General features: G+C 38.3%; 2 protein-coding genes across 2 annotated transcripts; one reads left to right on the top strand and one right to left on the bottom strand.

Moving 5' to 3' along the window:
• Window positions 1-237: 237 nt before the first annotated feature.
• Window positions 238-7,675, bottom strand: trmt61a (tRNA methyltransferase 61A). The gene is made up of 4 exons (XM_077538923.1): window positions 7,510-7,675; window positions 6,331-6,676; window positions 4,135-4,401; window positions 238-674 (listed from the first exon to the last, which is right to left on the bottom strand). The coding sequence occupies exons 2-4, from the start codon at window positions 6,659-6,661 to the stop codon at window positions 382-384; spliced, it is 891 nt and encodes a 296-aa protein (XP_077395049.1). The 5' UTR covers window positions 6,662-6,676; window positions 7,510-7,675; the 3' UTR covers window positions 238-381.
• Window positions 7,676-8,591: 916 nt separating this feature from the next.
• Window positions 8,592-14,606, top strand: ckba (creatine kinase, brain a). The gene is made up of 8 exons (XM_077538745.1): window positions 8,592-8,760; window positions 9,958-10,159; window positions 10,252-10,406; window positions 10,495-10,627; window positions 11,781-11,952; window positions 12,030-12,153; window positions 12,959-13,148; window positions 14,289-14,606. The coding sequence occupies exons 2-8, from the start codon at window positions 9,967-9,969 to the stop codon at window positions 14,465-14,467; spliced, it is 1,146 nt and encodes a 381-aa protein (XP_077394871.1). The 5' UTR covers window positions 8,592-8,760; window positions 9,958-9,966; the 3' UTR covers window positions 14,468-14,606.
• Window positions 14,607-15,890: the final 1,284 nt, after the last annotated feature.

Here is a 15,890-nt window from a genome sequence, read left to right as displayed (position 1 = left end):
TGTAATAAACTCTAAAAATCTATATTTTGAATGGGGAAAAAAAGTGACATTTTGAAATTTTGACTTTTGTCTAATGTGTGATGAGTTTTAATAATAATAATAATAAAGTAAGATCTTGTAATAACTTCTTAAAATCGATATTTTGAATTGAAAATAAGTGATATATTTCAAAATGTGGCCTTTTGTCAGATGTGTGCTGATTTCCATTCATTAATACAGTACAATGAAGACGATAAGTTTTCCCCACTATGTTTAAAGTTTATTAAAGTAATTTACATAAAAAAAATGTGGTGATTAACCACATAAGCTTGATGCAAGCAACCAAATATTTCTAAAAACCAAAAAAAAAAGGGAAGTGAAATGATGTCATATGAATGGTGCTCAAAGCGCGGGTGTTCTGGGTTTGGTGGCGAACGTAAGGTACCCGGTGTGGGCGGCCATCTCGCGGGGCAGCGTGGTGGTCTTCAAGGTGACGGCGGCGGGAAGGGGCGGGGCCTCCGGGGCGGGCGCGGCCTCGGGCCCGAAGTCGGCCAGCGGCATGGAGACGGTGCGAACCTCATGAACCCTCAGCACCACCTCCAACGTGTCGATTTCCTCAAAGTGGTGCGCCAGCAGAGCCTCGCACGTCTTCTGCACTTGCTCCATACACGGGGAGAACGAACACACGCGACCTCCTGTCGGCAAAACAACAACGTGGACCTTAACACAAAATGGTGGACGCTGTTGGCGTAGCCGTCGGGAACATAAAATTCATCGGCCATTCCGGTTTCCAAAAAAATAATCAGAATTGGCCAGCATTAAAATGGAGGTGAAAGTTAGCATTGTTAAACTAATCTTATAATATTTAACTTTTCTATATTTCAATTTAAAAAAATAGGCAAATATTTTGCAACATTCAACTTCAGTGGTATATCTCCTTTCTAATTTTAAATATTTTTTATTATTTAAAATACTCAGTGCGATATATCATATTTAAAATTCATTTAAATAAGAAAGTAAGTAGTAACAACCTTGATTTGTTTTAACAATTTTAATATTTTCAGATAATTTTTCATATATTTTTTTAATAATTATATTTTTATAAAATGTTTATTTAATTTATTAAATTACATATATTAAATTATTTATTAATTCATTATTTTTTTAATAATTTTAATATAATTATAATTTTATATATATATTTTTTTTTATTTTATTTTAACCAGTTCAGGGTGTCCCCCCGCCTACTGGCCAAAGCTGGCTAGGATAGGCTCCAGCGCTCCCCGCGACCCTTGTGAGGAGTAAGCGGTCAAGAAAATGGATGGATGGTTATTATTAGCATCATTTATTATCATCATCAGTAGTAGTAGTAGTAGTAGTAGTTTTATTATTATTATTATTATTATTATTATAGAAGTGGTCAGGAACATAACCCCAACAGCATTTATCATCATGGCAGAAGCTAAGAAAGTAGCAACATTGCATTGGTGGCCTGCAGGGGGCAGCGAAACGGCGGCGTCGGCCATGTTTCCTTTTGCCTTAGCAGTGCTGTGTTTCTCCCTGGGGAGAGGTCCAGATAGCCAGGAGGCGATTGGGGTGAGGCGGCCATAAAGTAGAAGGTCTCCGTGGCAACCAGGGGCAGCAAACATGGAGGGAGGGGGAGGGCTGAATGATTAGAACAAGTTCAACCCGGCAACCAATCAACAGCAACCTGGACGCATTGTTGAGCTCTTATTTGTTTTATGCGCTTGGGTAATGGAATGGGGGGTTATTGTGGGAGGATTGCAAAATGGAGAGGGGGAGGGAGGGGGGGGTTGCGGGGGGGGGGGGGGGGGTGATGTCAAGGACCTGATGGAGAGCAGCTTTATTCTAAACAAGGAAGTTGGGCGGCTCGCCAAAAAACACGCCGAGAATTACAAGCGAGAGGAAAGACTGATGAGAGAACAACTTTTATGCAACAGCTGCAAATTAAAATTAAAAAAAAAATCTAACATTTAAATCAATAGAAGTGATGACGAAAAATATGGATTTGGTTTGTTGTTGTGATTTTGGGACGCTAGTGAAATTCCAGAGTCGTCGTGACCGAGCGGCATGCTGCATGGCCCTCTATGGACATGCAACACTTCGGCATACGTGCGCGCGTGCGTGAACGTGAACGTGAAGCCGCACGCCCATAAAAGGGAGTCCGAGTGGAGAGCATCTCGTCCGCTGCATTTGTTCTCATCTTCATGTTTACGTGATGTACAACTTTTGTGTGCAAATGTTGGCTTCCTTCAAGATAAAATTAACGTCACAGTCACAGAAAACTGAATCATTTGCTGTGTTTTTCAAAAGATGGACAAACTCATTTATAACTGAATTGTTTATGAAAAAGATGCACATTAAATTGAGGACTAGTGGTTTTGATATTTACAACAACAACAACAACAAAAGACAAAATTATGACGACGCATCAAAGATTCGTTGGTTGTCTTCAGTGTTAGCAAAATACAATTGTGTTGTTTACAATTAAAGAGTCTTCCACGTTAGCCAAAAAACGTGTAGTTTAGCTTAATCGACAACAAAAATTGTCTGATGAGAACAAAAAATCTGTTAAAAAAATTAACTTGTTAAAAGGTATTAATTGTACATGAAAAACAATGAAGGTATCAAATTCATTCTGGAAAAAATATTCACTTTAAAATTAACTTAAAAATTTTCATTGAGTCAAGCAGGTTGTAATGTGTTTCCCGTTTGAAAAGCATTAAAATAAATATTAAGGCTTCATGTTCCACGAATATAATATTCTTCCATGCTTAAGGTGTGACCACTAACCCTAAAGGAATGGATGTTTAAAAATTGATTTGAGAATTGCGCGTTGTAATATCGCAATATATTGCCCAATCGATTTTTTTTTAACACCCCTAAAAGCAAACGTTGTTTTTTTTCCCCCCATGAAAATTGTCTTAAAATAAGGATAATAATAATAATAATAATAATAATAATAATAATAATAATAAACCGAAGCCTCTTCAGTGTTAACGGAAACGCGTACGTTAGTTTCACGCACGTCAGGTTTGTCAACTGCTACATATGTTCACAAAAACGAGTAAATTGGTTCCATCAACTTCTCTTGAACATTTATCCATCCATCCATCCATCCATCTTCTACTGCTTATCCGAGGTCGGGTCGCGGGGGGAGCAGCTTTAGGAGAGAAACACAGATTTTTTAATTTTTTTTATTTTATTGAACATTTAAAAAAAAAAAAAAATATATATATATATATATATATATATATATATATATATATATTTGCCTAAAACTGACTAAAGTGACTTCATTAAAGGGATTACACTACTTTGATACCATGGCGATGTCATTTTTTATGAACTATTAGGTGTTTTGCTGGTTAGTTTTCTAACGCGGAAGTAAAACGCCCGCTTCAGCAAAACCCCGCCTCTCCCCGTGTGATTGCCACGCCCCCGTCTGCTGTTGGAGCACTCCTCTGAATGCAAGCCATCAATTCTTCAATAAACATTTGAAATAAAATGGCTCCTTGCCAGAAGAGCGAGGAAAGGAGGAAAAAAAAACAAAAACAAACAAGCCTGAGCTTGTTTCGAACCAGGGACTTGCTGCTTACAGAGCGAGCACACTAACCACTATACGATTCATTTGGTTAGGTTCAATAGTGCAAATGTTTTACTTATAGTTCACACAAGTGTCAGTCAGAATCTTTTCTGGGATTTTAACATGGCCAATTGTCTTAGCACTTTGGCACAGCACTTCCGTCATGTTTTTGGTGAGGAATTAGCATTTTAACACAGCTAAAAGCTACACAAGGTTGATTTTTCATGTTGCTGTGCCTTTAAAAAAAAAAAAAAAAAAAGAGAAAAGTCAGTTCTGCCAAGGACAAAACTTGACAACCAAAAGAGTGTCTCGGTTTTGACAAAATGGTCCGTTATGTTTGACTAAAGCGCCTTCAGCATGAACAAAAACGTATTTGTTTGTCTCATTGACTTAACGTCAACGCTAACCTGTTGAGCATCTTTTTTGTTCAACAGACCTCGCTATGACCTTAGCAGGATCCTCTCACACATCCGCTCGACAGCTAAGACAAACAGCCAACCGTCGCCCGGCGACCGGTCGCCAACATTCCACATCCCGTTTTTGCTCACCGTGCGATTTGAGCGCGGCCTTGGCATGTGCCACGGCCTCCCAGGGCCTAGGGATGTCCAGGAAGACGGCGTCGGCCACGCCCGTCACGCCGAACCCGTCCTTGCAGACGTCGGCGTTGGTGACGGTGACCAGGTGGGCCACGCCGTGCTCCGCAAACTCCTCCTGAGCCTTTTGGGCGCGCTGCTGGTGGAACTCCACCGTGTGCAGGTGGCCCGTCGGCGCGATGCTGCGCAAAATGGCGTGGGAGAGCGAGCCGCTGCCCGTGCCTGTAAAGCAATTACAAAACACACTTGTCATTTCCTAGAAAAAATATATATATACAATTTAGTTATTTTCGTATTTCTTCACATGACTGACTGGTTGCTGGGAGGAATTCTGGGAATTTTCAAAATTGGAAACTTTCCATGGGAATTAACCAGGAATCAACAAAATTGAAGGTTACAGCACAAAAATTGTGGAAAATTTGTCAGTTGTTTTTTCTGGCACAAAATTAAAACAAGAAAATGTTTAAGCATGTAAAAAAAAAAATATTAAGACAAACAAATTTCAAACACTATAATTAATAGAAGTTCCTTTTGGACCAAACAAGATTTATTAAATTAGTCATTTTAAACTTAAAAAAAAAAGGTGCAAATATATACATTTAAAAACAACTCAACATTAGTATTAATGTTTTTTTTTTGTTCATTTAATTGCTAACTAATTATGCCACTTTCGTGGCTGTTGAGTAATTAGAATTGAAATTAAATTTCGATTAATTGCATTGCCATACTGGCAAGGCTTTTGCCTTTTTTAAGAAAATGCAATAAATAATAATTTTAAATGACCGATTTCTGTTCCATGTATAGCACTTTGTATACAGTGATGCTTTTTTTAAATTGCTTTATAAATAAGATAAATTATTTTTTCTACTAAAATTAGAAATGATTTTTTTTTTTACATATTTATTTTCATTGTATATATGAAATATTGTTTAAGTAAAATATTCTTTAGATAAAAAAATAATTAAACATTCAAAAAAGGCTGACATTTATGAACACAAAATTGGCTTAGTTAAAGACAATATTTTTTTATTTTTTACCATAAACAGTATGGAAAGTGATTGCACCCTGAAAAAAAAAAGTAGAAATAAATTTTTCTACTAAAATTAATGTAAATTATTTCATTTTTTATATATTTATTTGTATTGTGTATATGAAATATTTTCTTTGATAATTAAATATTACAAAAAATATGACCATATATATCCACTTTTTTTTTATTAAGTTGTCAGAAAAAGAAAGGTATCTACCTTTCTTTTTGTGCGTTTTAAAAATTACAGCACCCAAAAATGTCCAAAAAGTGACCAGAAAATGTCCAAAAAAAGAAGAGGAAAAGCAGAAAATTACCAATTAAAATGGTCACGATATTGCCAAAATATCAGATAATTTAATAAAAAAGGAAGAAAAGAAAAATGTTCAAAAAGTAACCATAAAATACCCCAAAACAAAAGAAGAAAGGCAGAAAATTAATGTCTTTGGAATTGTCACATAAGTCAGAAATTTTATTTAAAAAAAAAAAGCAGAAAAAAAGTTCAAAAATAACTATATAAATGTCCCAAAAGGAAATTCTAAAATTACCATAAAATATACACAAAATTGCACAAAAAAGCAGAAAAGAAAATGTTAAAAAAAAAAAAAAAAAGCTATTAAATTTCTACAGCGAAAGAAGAAATCCAAAAAATTAATGACAAAAAAAACAAAAACAATAAGGCAGAAAAGAAAATGTAAAAAAAAAAAAATAGCAATAAAATGTTTAAAATGAAAGAAGAAATCCAAAAAAATACCATAAAATGCCACAAAATGGCCAAACATGTCAGGGAGTTTAAAATTAAAATTGTATTAACATTGCAAAAAAAAAAAGGAAGACATTTGACAGAAAGGCTGAAAAGTCTAAAAATGTATGGAAAACCAAGTCTGAAAAATTACAAAAAAAATATTAACTAACAATAACACAAACACACTGTTTTGTTCAGCAAAATGTTCAATTTTTGCGACTCCAGATTTTTTTCTAAAATTGCTCTTTTAACAGTAAAGGTTGCTGACCTCTGACATAGCCCTACGCCAAATGACAATATATATATATATATATTTATTTTTAAATGGTTTTGTATTTGTGTGTGTGGAAGGCATGCGCACGCGGGTGCGTGTTCTCACCCGACTCGCAGACGACGGATCCCGGCTTGAGTTCCAGCATGAGCGTGACGGTGGCGATGTCGGTGGTGTAGAGGATCTGCGTGCGGTGCGGCAGCGTGACGGTCCACAGCTCGGGCGTGGGGTGCAGCACGTGCACCCAGCCGCCTTTGCTGCACGTCACCTTGGCGCCGTAGCGCTTCCCGATCAGGTCGGCCGAGTGGCGGATGGCGCCGTAGCGCGTCTGCGTCTGCCCGCCGCCGCGCACCTTCACCGCCATAGTGGACTCGTGGCCCAGGTACACGATGACCACATCGCCCTCGCGGATCTCCTCCGAGTACTCCACGAAGCTCATGGCGCTCCACAAAAACTGGCAGAAAAGGAAAAACGTACGACCATTATGATGTTTACTTATAGAAATGGAAATTGGAGCTTCGTTGATGTCATTCCATACATCAGCCTCATTAAGGAATTGTGTTTGACATTTATGGAAAAAACATAATTAGGTGCATTCAAGACAAAATGTTCCTTAATATTTACAATTTTACGTTTATAAAGCTCTAATTTGTCATTCACATTTACGATAAATGATTTATGTTCATTAAGTTTAAGAAACGCTCGTTAAATTATTACTAAATAAATTGTCTTCCATGTTAATGGCAACATGAAATGAAGCACATTTAGTTCCGTTCAAGACAAAATGTTATGTGATGTTTATGAAAAAATTGACTTTTTTTTTTATGCCAACTTTGCACAAGATGGTCAAACAGGCGGAATGACGTCACCTATGTGATAATGTCAATTATTAGGTTAGGTGGTGCGTACTATCTTGATGTGTCCTTGGGTAAAACTGATAAGATCACGCTGCTTTTCACTCAAACGTGCACACATTACAGGCAACAATACAACACTTGTAGAAAACTTTTTGTCACATTCAAGCACATTTGAAGCCAACTTCAGCTGAAACGTAAGCTAAGTCGATTAGCATTACTGTACACACACATATTTGGGAGCGTTTTGGAAATTAACATAAACCAGTGATAACCATTTTTTTTAAATAAGGAAAAGTGTGTTTATGGGACAGAAAAGTGAAAGTTAGCTTACGAGCATGCGCGGAAGACTTCCGTGATAACATTAGCTTGACTGGCTAACAAACTACAGAGACCGAATAGAAAAGCAACAAACTTCGAGGACTGGACTTACCACGTCAACTGCTGGGCTTACTGTTTAGTGCCGCGCAAAGAATGCTAACCTTAAAAAAAATAACCTTTTCCGTCACCATTACAATGAAGAAAATGTAGCCCGTGGGTAGCCGCACGTGCCGGTGAGCTCACAGGAAGTTGAGCGAAATGAAGCGGAAGTGGGTGCGTTTCGTAGATCAATATATTTCTCGCAGTGGTCAAGATGCACTGAAAGCATTAGTAAAGGTGATTTGTAGATCTACGTTTTCAAAGAGAACGGGCAAGTGGATTTATAGATATATTTTTTTTTTATGTATAGATCTAGTTAATTTCTTTTCTTTCTTTTTTTTCTTACCACGTCCAAAAACGAACAAAAAAATATAAACTTTTAGCGAACACTTGACCACTTGTTGACATTCATTACATCTTAAATAATAGCTAAGTTTGTGGGTTTTTTTACGATTTCACGGTAAAAATAAATAAATAAATAAAATCAATAAAGCTGTACAATGCCAATGAACGCATTTCAGGTAAAATATAAGATCTAGCCCTGCGATTGGCTGGCAACCAGTCCAGGGTGTCCCACGCCTCCTGCCCAGAGCCAGCTGAGATAGGCGCCAGCACCCCCCGCGACCCTTGTGAGGAATAAGCGGTCAAGAAAATGGATGGATGGATATAAGATCTAATAAACAATAAAGAGTAATTTATTAATGTTTCAAAAACAGTTTGGATTAAATGGCAATTTGTGACTTAAAAAAAAAGATATTGCATGTTTTGTTTAAAACTGAGTTTTATATTTGTGAAGCCATCAAGGATTTTTTTTTTTTTTTAAGTACAAAAGAATCTTTATTCGTGACGTTCCTTCATCCATCTCCTGACCCAAAATCCATTTTTATGAATTTATTTTAAAACAATGACTTCCGTGCTTGAAAAAAAATCCACCTGTCACTGTATTTTATGACTCAAAACTGTGCAGAATAATCATCATAAAAAAATAATAATAAAACAGGCGAGGAGAAGGCGTCCAATCAGCGTCAGAAACGGTGCGAATGAAGCGAGCATCGTCCAATGGGCTTGGAGCAGGGGGGTGGCTATAAATGATGAGGTCAGCTGGTGTCTCTTCGCGGACGCCGAGGAGAAGAGAGAGGGCAGCTTGTTGTTGGATACAGTGCTGCTTCTTTTTGGGCTCTTTTGCAGGGGAAAAAAAATAGGGATCTTCGTATCCGTCCCGGCTAGTAGTTGTAGTAAACAGCCTCACACCCTCAAACAAAAGGTAAGAAGTTGGATTATTATTATTTTTTTCTTTTCATGCATGCACGTGCAAGAAATATTCCCGAAATGAGGGCATTTAATGATGGAATGATGCGTGTTGGCCGTGGTACGCCTATTATCGGACACACAATGACTTGCATTGATTGACAGCACAGCAGACCTCCGAGACTAATATTGCATTCTTGGAGACTCCATTTCTGTCGGACACGGTAGACTTATTGCAGTATTGTTTACGCAAATCTCATGAATGGCCTTGAATCTAAAAATGGGGGGAAATCAGCTGATGGAGCAAATTGGGCTTGATATGCACAGCAGAGAAAACCTTAAAGCGGGATACTGAAAAGCATTGAGGCCTACCAAAATAAATGAATGAATAAATAAAACTAAACTCGGCATTTATTGCATGGCAATTTGTTTATTATTTAAACAAAAATGCAAATTGTAATGCAAGAAAAAATAGTTACTCATATAAACAAAAACGACAGATTGTATAGTACAACAGAATAAACGTACCTGAACAAGATGGCATAAATGGTTACAAATGTGGTTGATTAATTTAGTAAGAAAAGAAAAAAAGTGTGATCTTAAAGACACGTTAGTTTAAAAAAAATAAAGTTTGACATTAGTGCACAGTGAACCCCTGCGTTGTTTGTCAAAGCAATATTTTTTTCTCTCCTTTTGTTGCCATCTAATGGCTTATTGGCGTCAAGGATGTACGTTGAAATAAGTGGAGTTGCGCTTTGCCGCCACCCTGTGGCGTTTACAAATATTTAGTTTCCCGTATTTTGTATATCGAGGACCAAAAGTGGCAAAATTAAAAGTGAATAAATTACTTAAATAAATAAATAAATAAATAAATTACTAAATGTGAAAATAAAAACTCATATAAAAAATATAGTTCGAAAATTAAATACAAATGTGTGTATATATTGCTCTTTTTGTGTGTGGGGGTGTGTGTGTGTATGTATGCATGTATAATTTTTTTTATTTCACTTTTAGTCTATTTATTTAGTCATTTATTTCTTTTGAATTTTGGCAATTTTGAACCTCCATACTTGTACTGTTAAAGCCAGGATGGACTGTTATGCTTTTCAATGTCTCTTGGGGGCCCTCTAGTGGCCGCAAGGTGGCATTGCCTTAAGGTGAATGGTCGCAGTTGCTCAATTGTATAAATGTTTGCCGCCGCCGTCGGGTCAAGGTCGCCGCCATGCCGTTCGGGAACACTCACAACGAGATGAAGCTGCGCTACTCGTCGGAGCAGGAGTTCCCCGACCTGAGCCAGCACAACAACCACATGGCCAAGGTGCTGACGGCAGACATGTACGACAAGCTGCGCGCCAGGAAGACGCCCAGCGGCTTCACGCTCGATGACGTCATCCAGACCGGCGTCGACAACCCCGGTGAGCGCAAACATTTTTTATTTTTTTTTGTGGGACCACAATCAGTGCGCACCAATCACATTTGTCGTGCGTGACGTCACGTGTGCGCTCAGGTCACCCGTTCATCATGACGGTGGGCTGCGTGGCGGGCGACGAGGAAACGTACGAGGTGTTCAAGGAGCTCCTGGACCCAGTCATCCAGGACCGCCACGGGGGCTACAAACCTTCCGACAAGCACAAGACCGACCTCAACGCCGACCACCTCCAGGTAGCGGTAGCCGCCATTTTGAGGCCAAGTCACATGATGGCCCGGCCCAGGTTTATTTTTATTTTTTATTTATTTTATTTTTTTAAAGGGTGGCGACGACTTGGACCCCAACTACGTGCTGAGCTCTCGCGTGCGAACCGGCCGAAGCATCCGCGGATTCTGCCTGCCGCCGCACTGCAGCCGCGGTGAACGCCGAGCTGTCGAGGATCTCTCCATCCAAGGTAAAAAGGAAGGAGTGCGACCTCTGGTGGTGGAAGGCGGTACGACACCCATCCAAGCCTTTCAGTTGCGTTTTTTTTTTTTTTTGGTAGAGAATTTAGATAATTTATTTAAACATTCCTTGAATTTTAAAATGGATGCTCTTAAAAATGAAACTAGACTCGGGTTGACTTGGACAAGAGGCGTATGTAATGGGAGTGTGACGAAGCGGTTGAGAAAATGGATGGCTTCAGCTACTATAACTGCTCCATTGTTTATTACTTATTAAGCAATTACTTGGCGGGCCACTAGGGGGAGCGCCTCAATAGTGGCGGGGAAATGTACGCAAGTCTTCAGGCTGAGGAAGACTCATCAGCTTACGTTTATTCGTGTTTATCTGTTAAGCAACGGACTCGGTTTTGCATACGTTTGTATGAAAAAATATCTATCTTCAATTTAACATTTTCAAACATGTTTTATGTTTCAACTTTTTGAAGCACACAATTTCTGTAGTTCATATACAGCCACTATAACGGCTCCGTTGTTCATGACTTATTGAGCAATTACCTTGCGGGCCACTAGGGGGAGCGCCTCATAAGAGTGGCGGGGAAATGGACGCAAGTATTCAGGCGAAGAAGACTTATCAGCTTACTTTTACTCGTGTTCATCTGTCCAGCAACTGACTGTTTTGCATAAGTTTCGATGGAAAAATGTGTATTAATAGCTTCAGTTTTAACATTGTTTCAACTTTTTGAAGCACACAATTTCTGAGAAATATTGATTTAATATTTAAGTAATTTTATTTGTTTACTTTTGCAATGTTACACAAAATTGTGGGTTTATAAAATGAAACGATTTACTATGTGACTGACATGTTAAAAAAAAAAAAAATAGTGTTTCAGAAAGTTAAGGTATTTAAATAAATACATATTTGTTTAAAAAAACAAACACTTAAAGTACTCACTGTGAAGAAGACACCAGTTTGAATATTGTTTCAGTGATGGTACAAAGAGAAACTATTTTCTCATTGAAAAAACATGAGTTTATGTCTTGACTAGTTTTAGCGTTGTCGTGGATTTATGACCTGACCAATACATCAATTATCGTGAGGTTCCCACCCTTAATATGTGAGGTTCCAAGTGTGCCACCTGTGACAACTCGTCTTCATCCCGACAGCTCTGGCGTCCCTGAGCGGCGACCTGAAGGGGAAGTACTACGCCCTGAAGAACATGACTGACGGCGAGCAGCAGCAGCTGATCGACGACCACTTCCTGTTTGACAAGCCCGTCTCTCCGCTGCTGCTGGCGTCCGGAATGGCCCGCGACTGGCCCGACGCCAGGGGCATCTGGTGAGGGAAGAAAACTCCACAATCTCGCTCTTCTTCTTCTGTCCGGTGAGGATCGCTCACGTGAATTTGCGTTGAAGGCACAACGACAACAAGACCTTCCTGGTGTGGGTGAATGAGGAGGACCACCTGAGGGTCATCTCCATGCAGAAGGGGGGCAACATGAAGGAGGTCTTCCAGAGATTCTGCGCCGGACTCACAAAGGTTAACGGGGGACTCGTGTCACGTCACCGCAGCCCCTTTCGGATTGTATTTAATGTTAACAAAAAACATATGAGTTGTGCAAAATAAATAAATGAAAGTACAGTGGGGGGAAAAAAAAACATTAATAAAAAAAATTAAATGAGAGTAGAGTGAAGAAATATACAAATAAAAAATTTAAATAAATGAAAGTACAGTGAAACAAACAAACCCGCAAACAAAAAATAAATAAATGAAAGTAGTGGGGGAAAAAAAAACTCAAATTTTAATAAATGAAAGTAGTGAAAAAAAACGCAAATAAAAATAAATAAATGAGAGTACAGTGGGGGAAACCCCCCGCAAACAATAAATAAATAAATGGAAGTAGTGCAGGGGGAAAAAAACAACTCAACTTTTAATAAATGAAAGTAGTGAAAAAAAAAACGCAAATAAAATTTAAATAAATGAAAGTAGTGGAGGGAAAAATGCAAAAAAAAAAATGAATGAAAGTAGTGGGGGGAAAAATAAAAAAATAATAAAAATGAATGAAAGTAGTGGGTTAAAAAACGCAAAAAATAAAATAAATGAATGAACGTACATTGGCAAAAAAAAAATGAAAGTAGGTGAAAAACGCAAATGAGAAATCAAATGAAAGCGCAGCGTTCCCTCGTTTATCGCTGCCTCGTTTCGTGGCTTTTAATTTAACGCGGATTTCATTTTTATTGTGGGTAGACGACATTTTGCCGCCATCCAAGTTGTTGACGTTTGCGTCTTTTTTTTTTTTTTTTTTTTTTTTTTTTTTTTTCTCTTTGTGCGTCTTGCGCTCCAGATCGAGAGTCTGTTCAAGGATCGCGGCCACGCCTTCATGTGGAACGAGCACCTGGGCTACGTGCTGACGTGCCCGTCCAACTTGGGGACGGGTCTTCGCGCTGGCGTCCACGTCAAGCTGCCCAACATGAGCAAGCACGCCAAGTTCGAGGACGTCCTCAAGCGCCTGCGACTGCAGAAGAGAGGAACCGGTGGGTTTGCCGAACCGAGCCTTCCGCGTCACTTTCGATTGGCCAAAAGTAATGCTGCGTTCGAGGAAGGTGGGAAATCTGACTTTATTCCAGTTCCGACCTCGGTGTACGAGGTGAACATAAAGAACAAAGATGGCTTCTTCTGATTAAATTGGTACAGTTGGTCCCTTCCAAACCCTCCTGTGTTCCAGTGCACTTTTCTTGGTCAGAGCAGAGTAGTCAGACTTCCCATAGTCATTGAATGCAGTATTACACTAAAAAGGGGGGCAAAAAAAAAAATTCCAACTTTTTATTTATTTTTAATTTATGAAAGTGAAAATGGGGTGCATGAATGATTAAAATTTAGCATTTCAATTAGCAAATTGAAAAGGTCACTCAAACCTCATAAAATCTGCTTAATTTTTAATAAAATACTCAAATCATGTTTAGTCCTGCAGCCATTTTTTTCAGTTTGTATTTTAATTCTGACCTTTGAAATTAAGTTATAGAATCGGCTTTAAATTTAAAAACAAATAAAATTGGCAAGTAAATGAAATTTAATAGCTGTAAATCACAATAATAATAATAATAATAATAATAATAATAATAATAATAATAATAGTAGTCTTGGCTCAAAAATTAGATCTGAAAATGGGCATGAGTGAGTTTTCAACAGTTATTTTAATTTTATTTATTTTTTAACCCTTTTTTTTTCCTCTCCAGATTAAAAAAAGTATCTTTTTTTTTTTTTCCTTTTCCCTCTCCAGATTAAAAAAAATTATATTGTATTGACTCAAATATTAATTTGAAAATGGGCAACATGATTGTGAACTTTTTTTTTTTTTTTTTTTTTACCCTTTTTTCTTTCTTTCCAAATTAAAACAAATTAAAAAATAATAATCAAATTAGCCACTTGTTTTGGATATTGAAAGTGTAAAGAATGAATTAAAAAATAAATCAATAGGCAAATTTGTTTTTAAATCTACGCCAAAAAAAATCCCATGTTTAAATTGTGGCCTCTGAACAAAATTTAAATAAAATTTTACATGTAATTTTATATTTAATTTTAATTTTATATATACATTTAAAAAAAAAAAAAAAATTGAGTCTTTGCTTTCCACTGTGAAAGGGTGGCTCACCTTTTTTTGGTTTAATGTGCAGGGGGCGTGGACACGGCGGCAGTGGGCGGTGTCTTCGACATCTCCAATGCGGACCGCTTGGGTTTCTCGGAGGTGGAGCTGGTCCAGATGGTGGTGGATGGCGTCAGGCTGCTGGTGGACATGGAGAAGAAGCTGGAGAAAGGCCAGCCCATCGACGACCTGGTGCCGGCCCAAAAGTAACCATGACGACCACGTGGGAACCTTCCGCAATCTTGGCCCACCTTCCTTCCGCTGTCCCAGAATGCACTCTGCTCGCCGGGCTGCCCCTCACGTGTGTATTTAAGATGATGGCTCTGCAATAAAATGTTCCTGAAGAAAACTCGTCTTGGCTCCTGTTGTTAAATGCACCATAAAGGACAAAAGTATTGGGACACGCCTCCCAATTAATCACAGCTTGGAATCAAATGCTTATTTTTCCCGAAATGGCAACTCGTTCATCTAGACTGCGTGTTCCAATACTTTTGATTTTTTTTTTTTTTTTTTTTTTTTGTTACTTCTCATGTGATGCAATACTTGCATTTCACCACTTTACATAACATGTAGAATTCCCAGAGGTGAAAAACTTTTGTTCATCTTTGAGGAATGCCTGCTGCTGGTGTTTACTTTTGCACACTTTTTTTTTTTTTTTCCATCCAAAAAGTGTAGGGAGGGGAGTACAACTCCAAAGAGTATTTGGACACGTCTCAAGAAGTGGACAAAAGTATGAGAATGCTGACAGGAAGTGTTCAAAAGTATTGGGACACCTCTAGGGGTGTGCCAAAAAAAGCGATTCTCATTTAGTCCAGATTAGAATCAATTTTAAATGACCTAAAACAGATTTTAATTTAATACCCTTTTGTCCTTGTTTGTGTACTCCCAACACTGCTCATGTTGTACCCGATTTGGCCACTTGGGGGCAGTGTTCTGTGCGTTCTGATACACAGTGAAGTTGTAGCCATAAATAGTATGGAGGACCAAAACCGTCAAAAATCAAATTAAATGAATGACTAAAAGTAGGATTAAAAAAAAAAAAAAAAAAAAAAAAAAAAAAAAAAAATATATCGTGTGTATATATATATATATATATTCGATTTTTAAAAAAAATATTTCAAATAATTCCCATTTGTATTTATATATATATATATTAGGGGTGGGACAAAAAACCGATTCGACCGAACCTTCGGTCGTCAAGGGGAGCTAAACGACCGTATCGGTAGCAGACTTGTCAACCGATACAAAATCCGCCGGGAATCCTTAGATACATCGCTTGTAAAGCTGTGGACCGGATATCGCGTGGCTGTGAATCGGTTGCGAGTGAGGCTTTATGGTTTTCATAACAATAGCAAGAGTTCTGCGCCGTGCTCTACTTGTTTTGTTTACATTTCAGTAGCATCACTATTCAAGCTACTTCCCTGTTTACAGAGAGCTAGCAAAGTAGCGCTCAGAGACGCTTCATTCCCCGGATGTTGTAAAAATAATCCAAAGACGTTACGCACCTTGGGGAGGAGCCGACCGTCAACGCCGTGCTCGCGACACGGCGCGCGCGCGCACAACGAGTGACAACATGCAACAGTTAGCAGAAGCTAACCCATTGCTATCGAGTCCTCCCGGTGCACTTGTATGT

Source organism: Festucalex cinctus, chromosome 12, assembly GCF_051991245.1.
Source record: "Festucalex cinctus isolate MCC-2025b chromosome 12, RoL_Fcin_1.0, whole genome shotgun sequence".
NCBI lineage: Eukaryota > Metazoa > Chordata > Actinopteri > Syngnathiformes > Syngnathidae > Festucalex > Festucalex cinctus.
This window is presented reverse-complemented; position numbering and strand designations above follow the sequence as displayed.

Excerpts from the sequence above, each read along its gene's own strand:
- trmt61a (XM_077538923.1), bottom strand. The coding sequence starts at position 6,661 with ATGAGCTTCGTGGAGTACTCGGAGGAGATCCGCGAGGGCGATGTGGTC. Across the intron at positions 4,402-6,330 it reads ATCCGTCGTCTGCGAGTCGG|GCACGGGCAGCGGCTCGCTC; the intron begins GTGAGAACACGC and ends ATTGCTTTACAG. Across the intron at positions 675-4,134 it reads GGCCGCGCTCAAATCGCACG|GAGGTCGCGTGTGTTCGTTC; the intron begins GTGAGCAAAAAC and ends TTTTGCCGACAG.
- ckba (XM_077538745.1), top strand. The coding sequence starts at position 9,967 with ATGCCGTTCGGGAACACTCACAACGAGATGAAGCTGCGCTACTCGTCG. Across the intron at positions 10,628-11,780 it reads CGAGGATCTCTCCATCCAAG|CTCTGGCGTCCCTGAGCGGC; the intron begins GTAAAAAGGAAG and ends TCATCCCGACAG. Across the intron at positions 12,154-12,958 it reads TCTGCGCCGGACTCACAAAG|ATCGAGAGTCTGTTCAAGGA; the intron begins GTTAACGGGGGA and ends CTTGCGCTCCAG.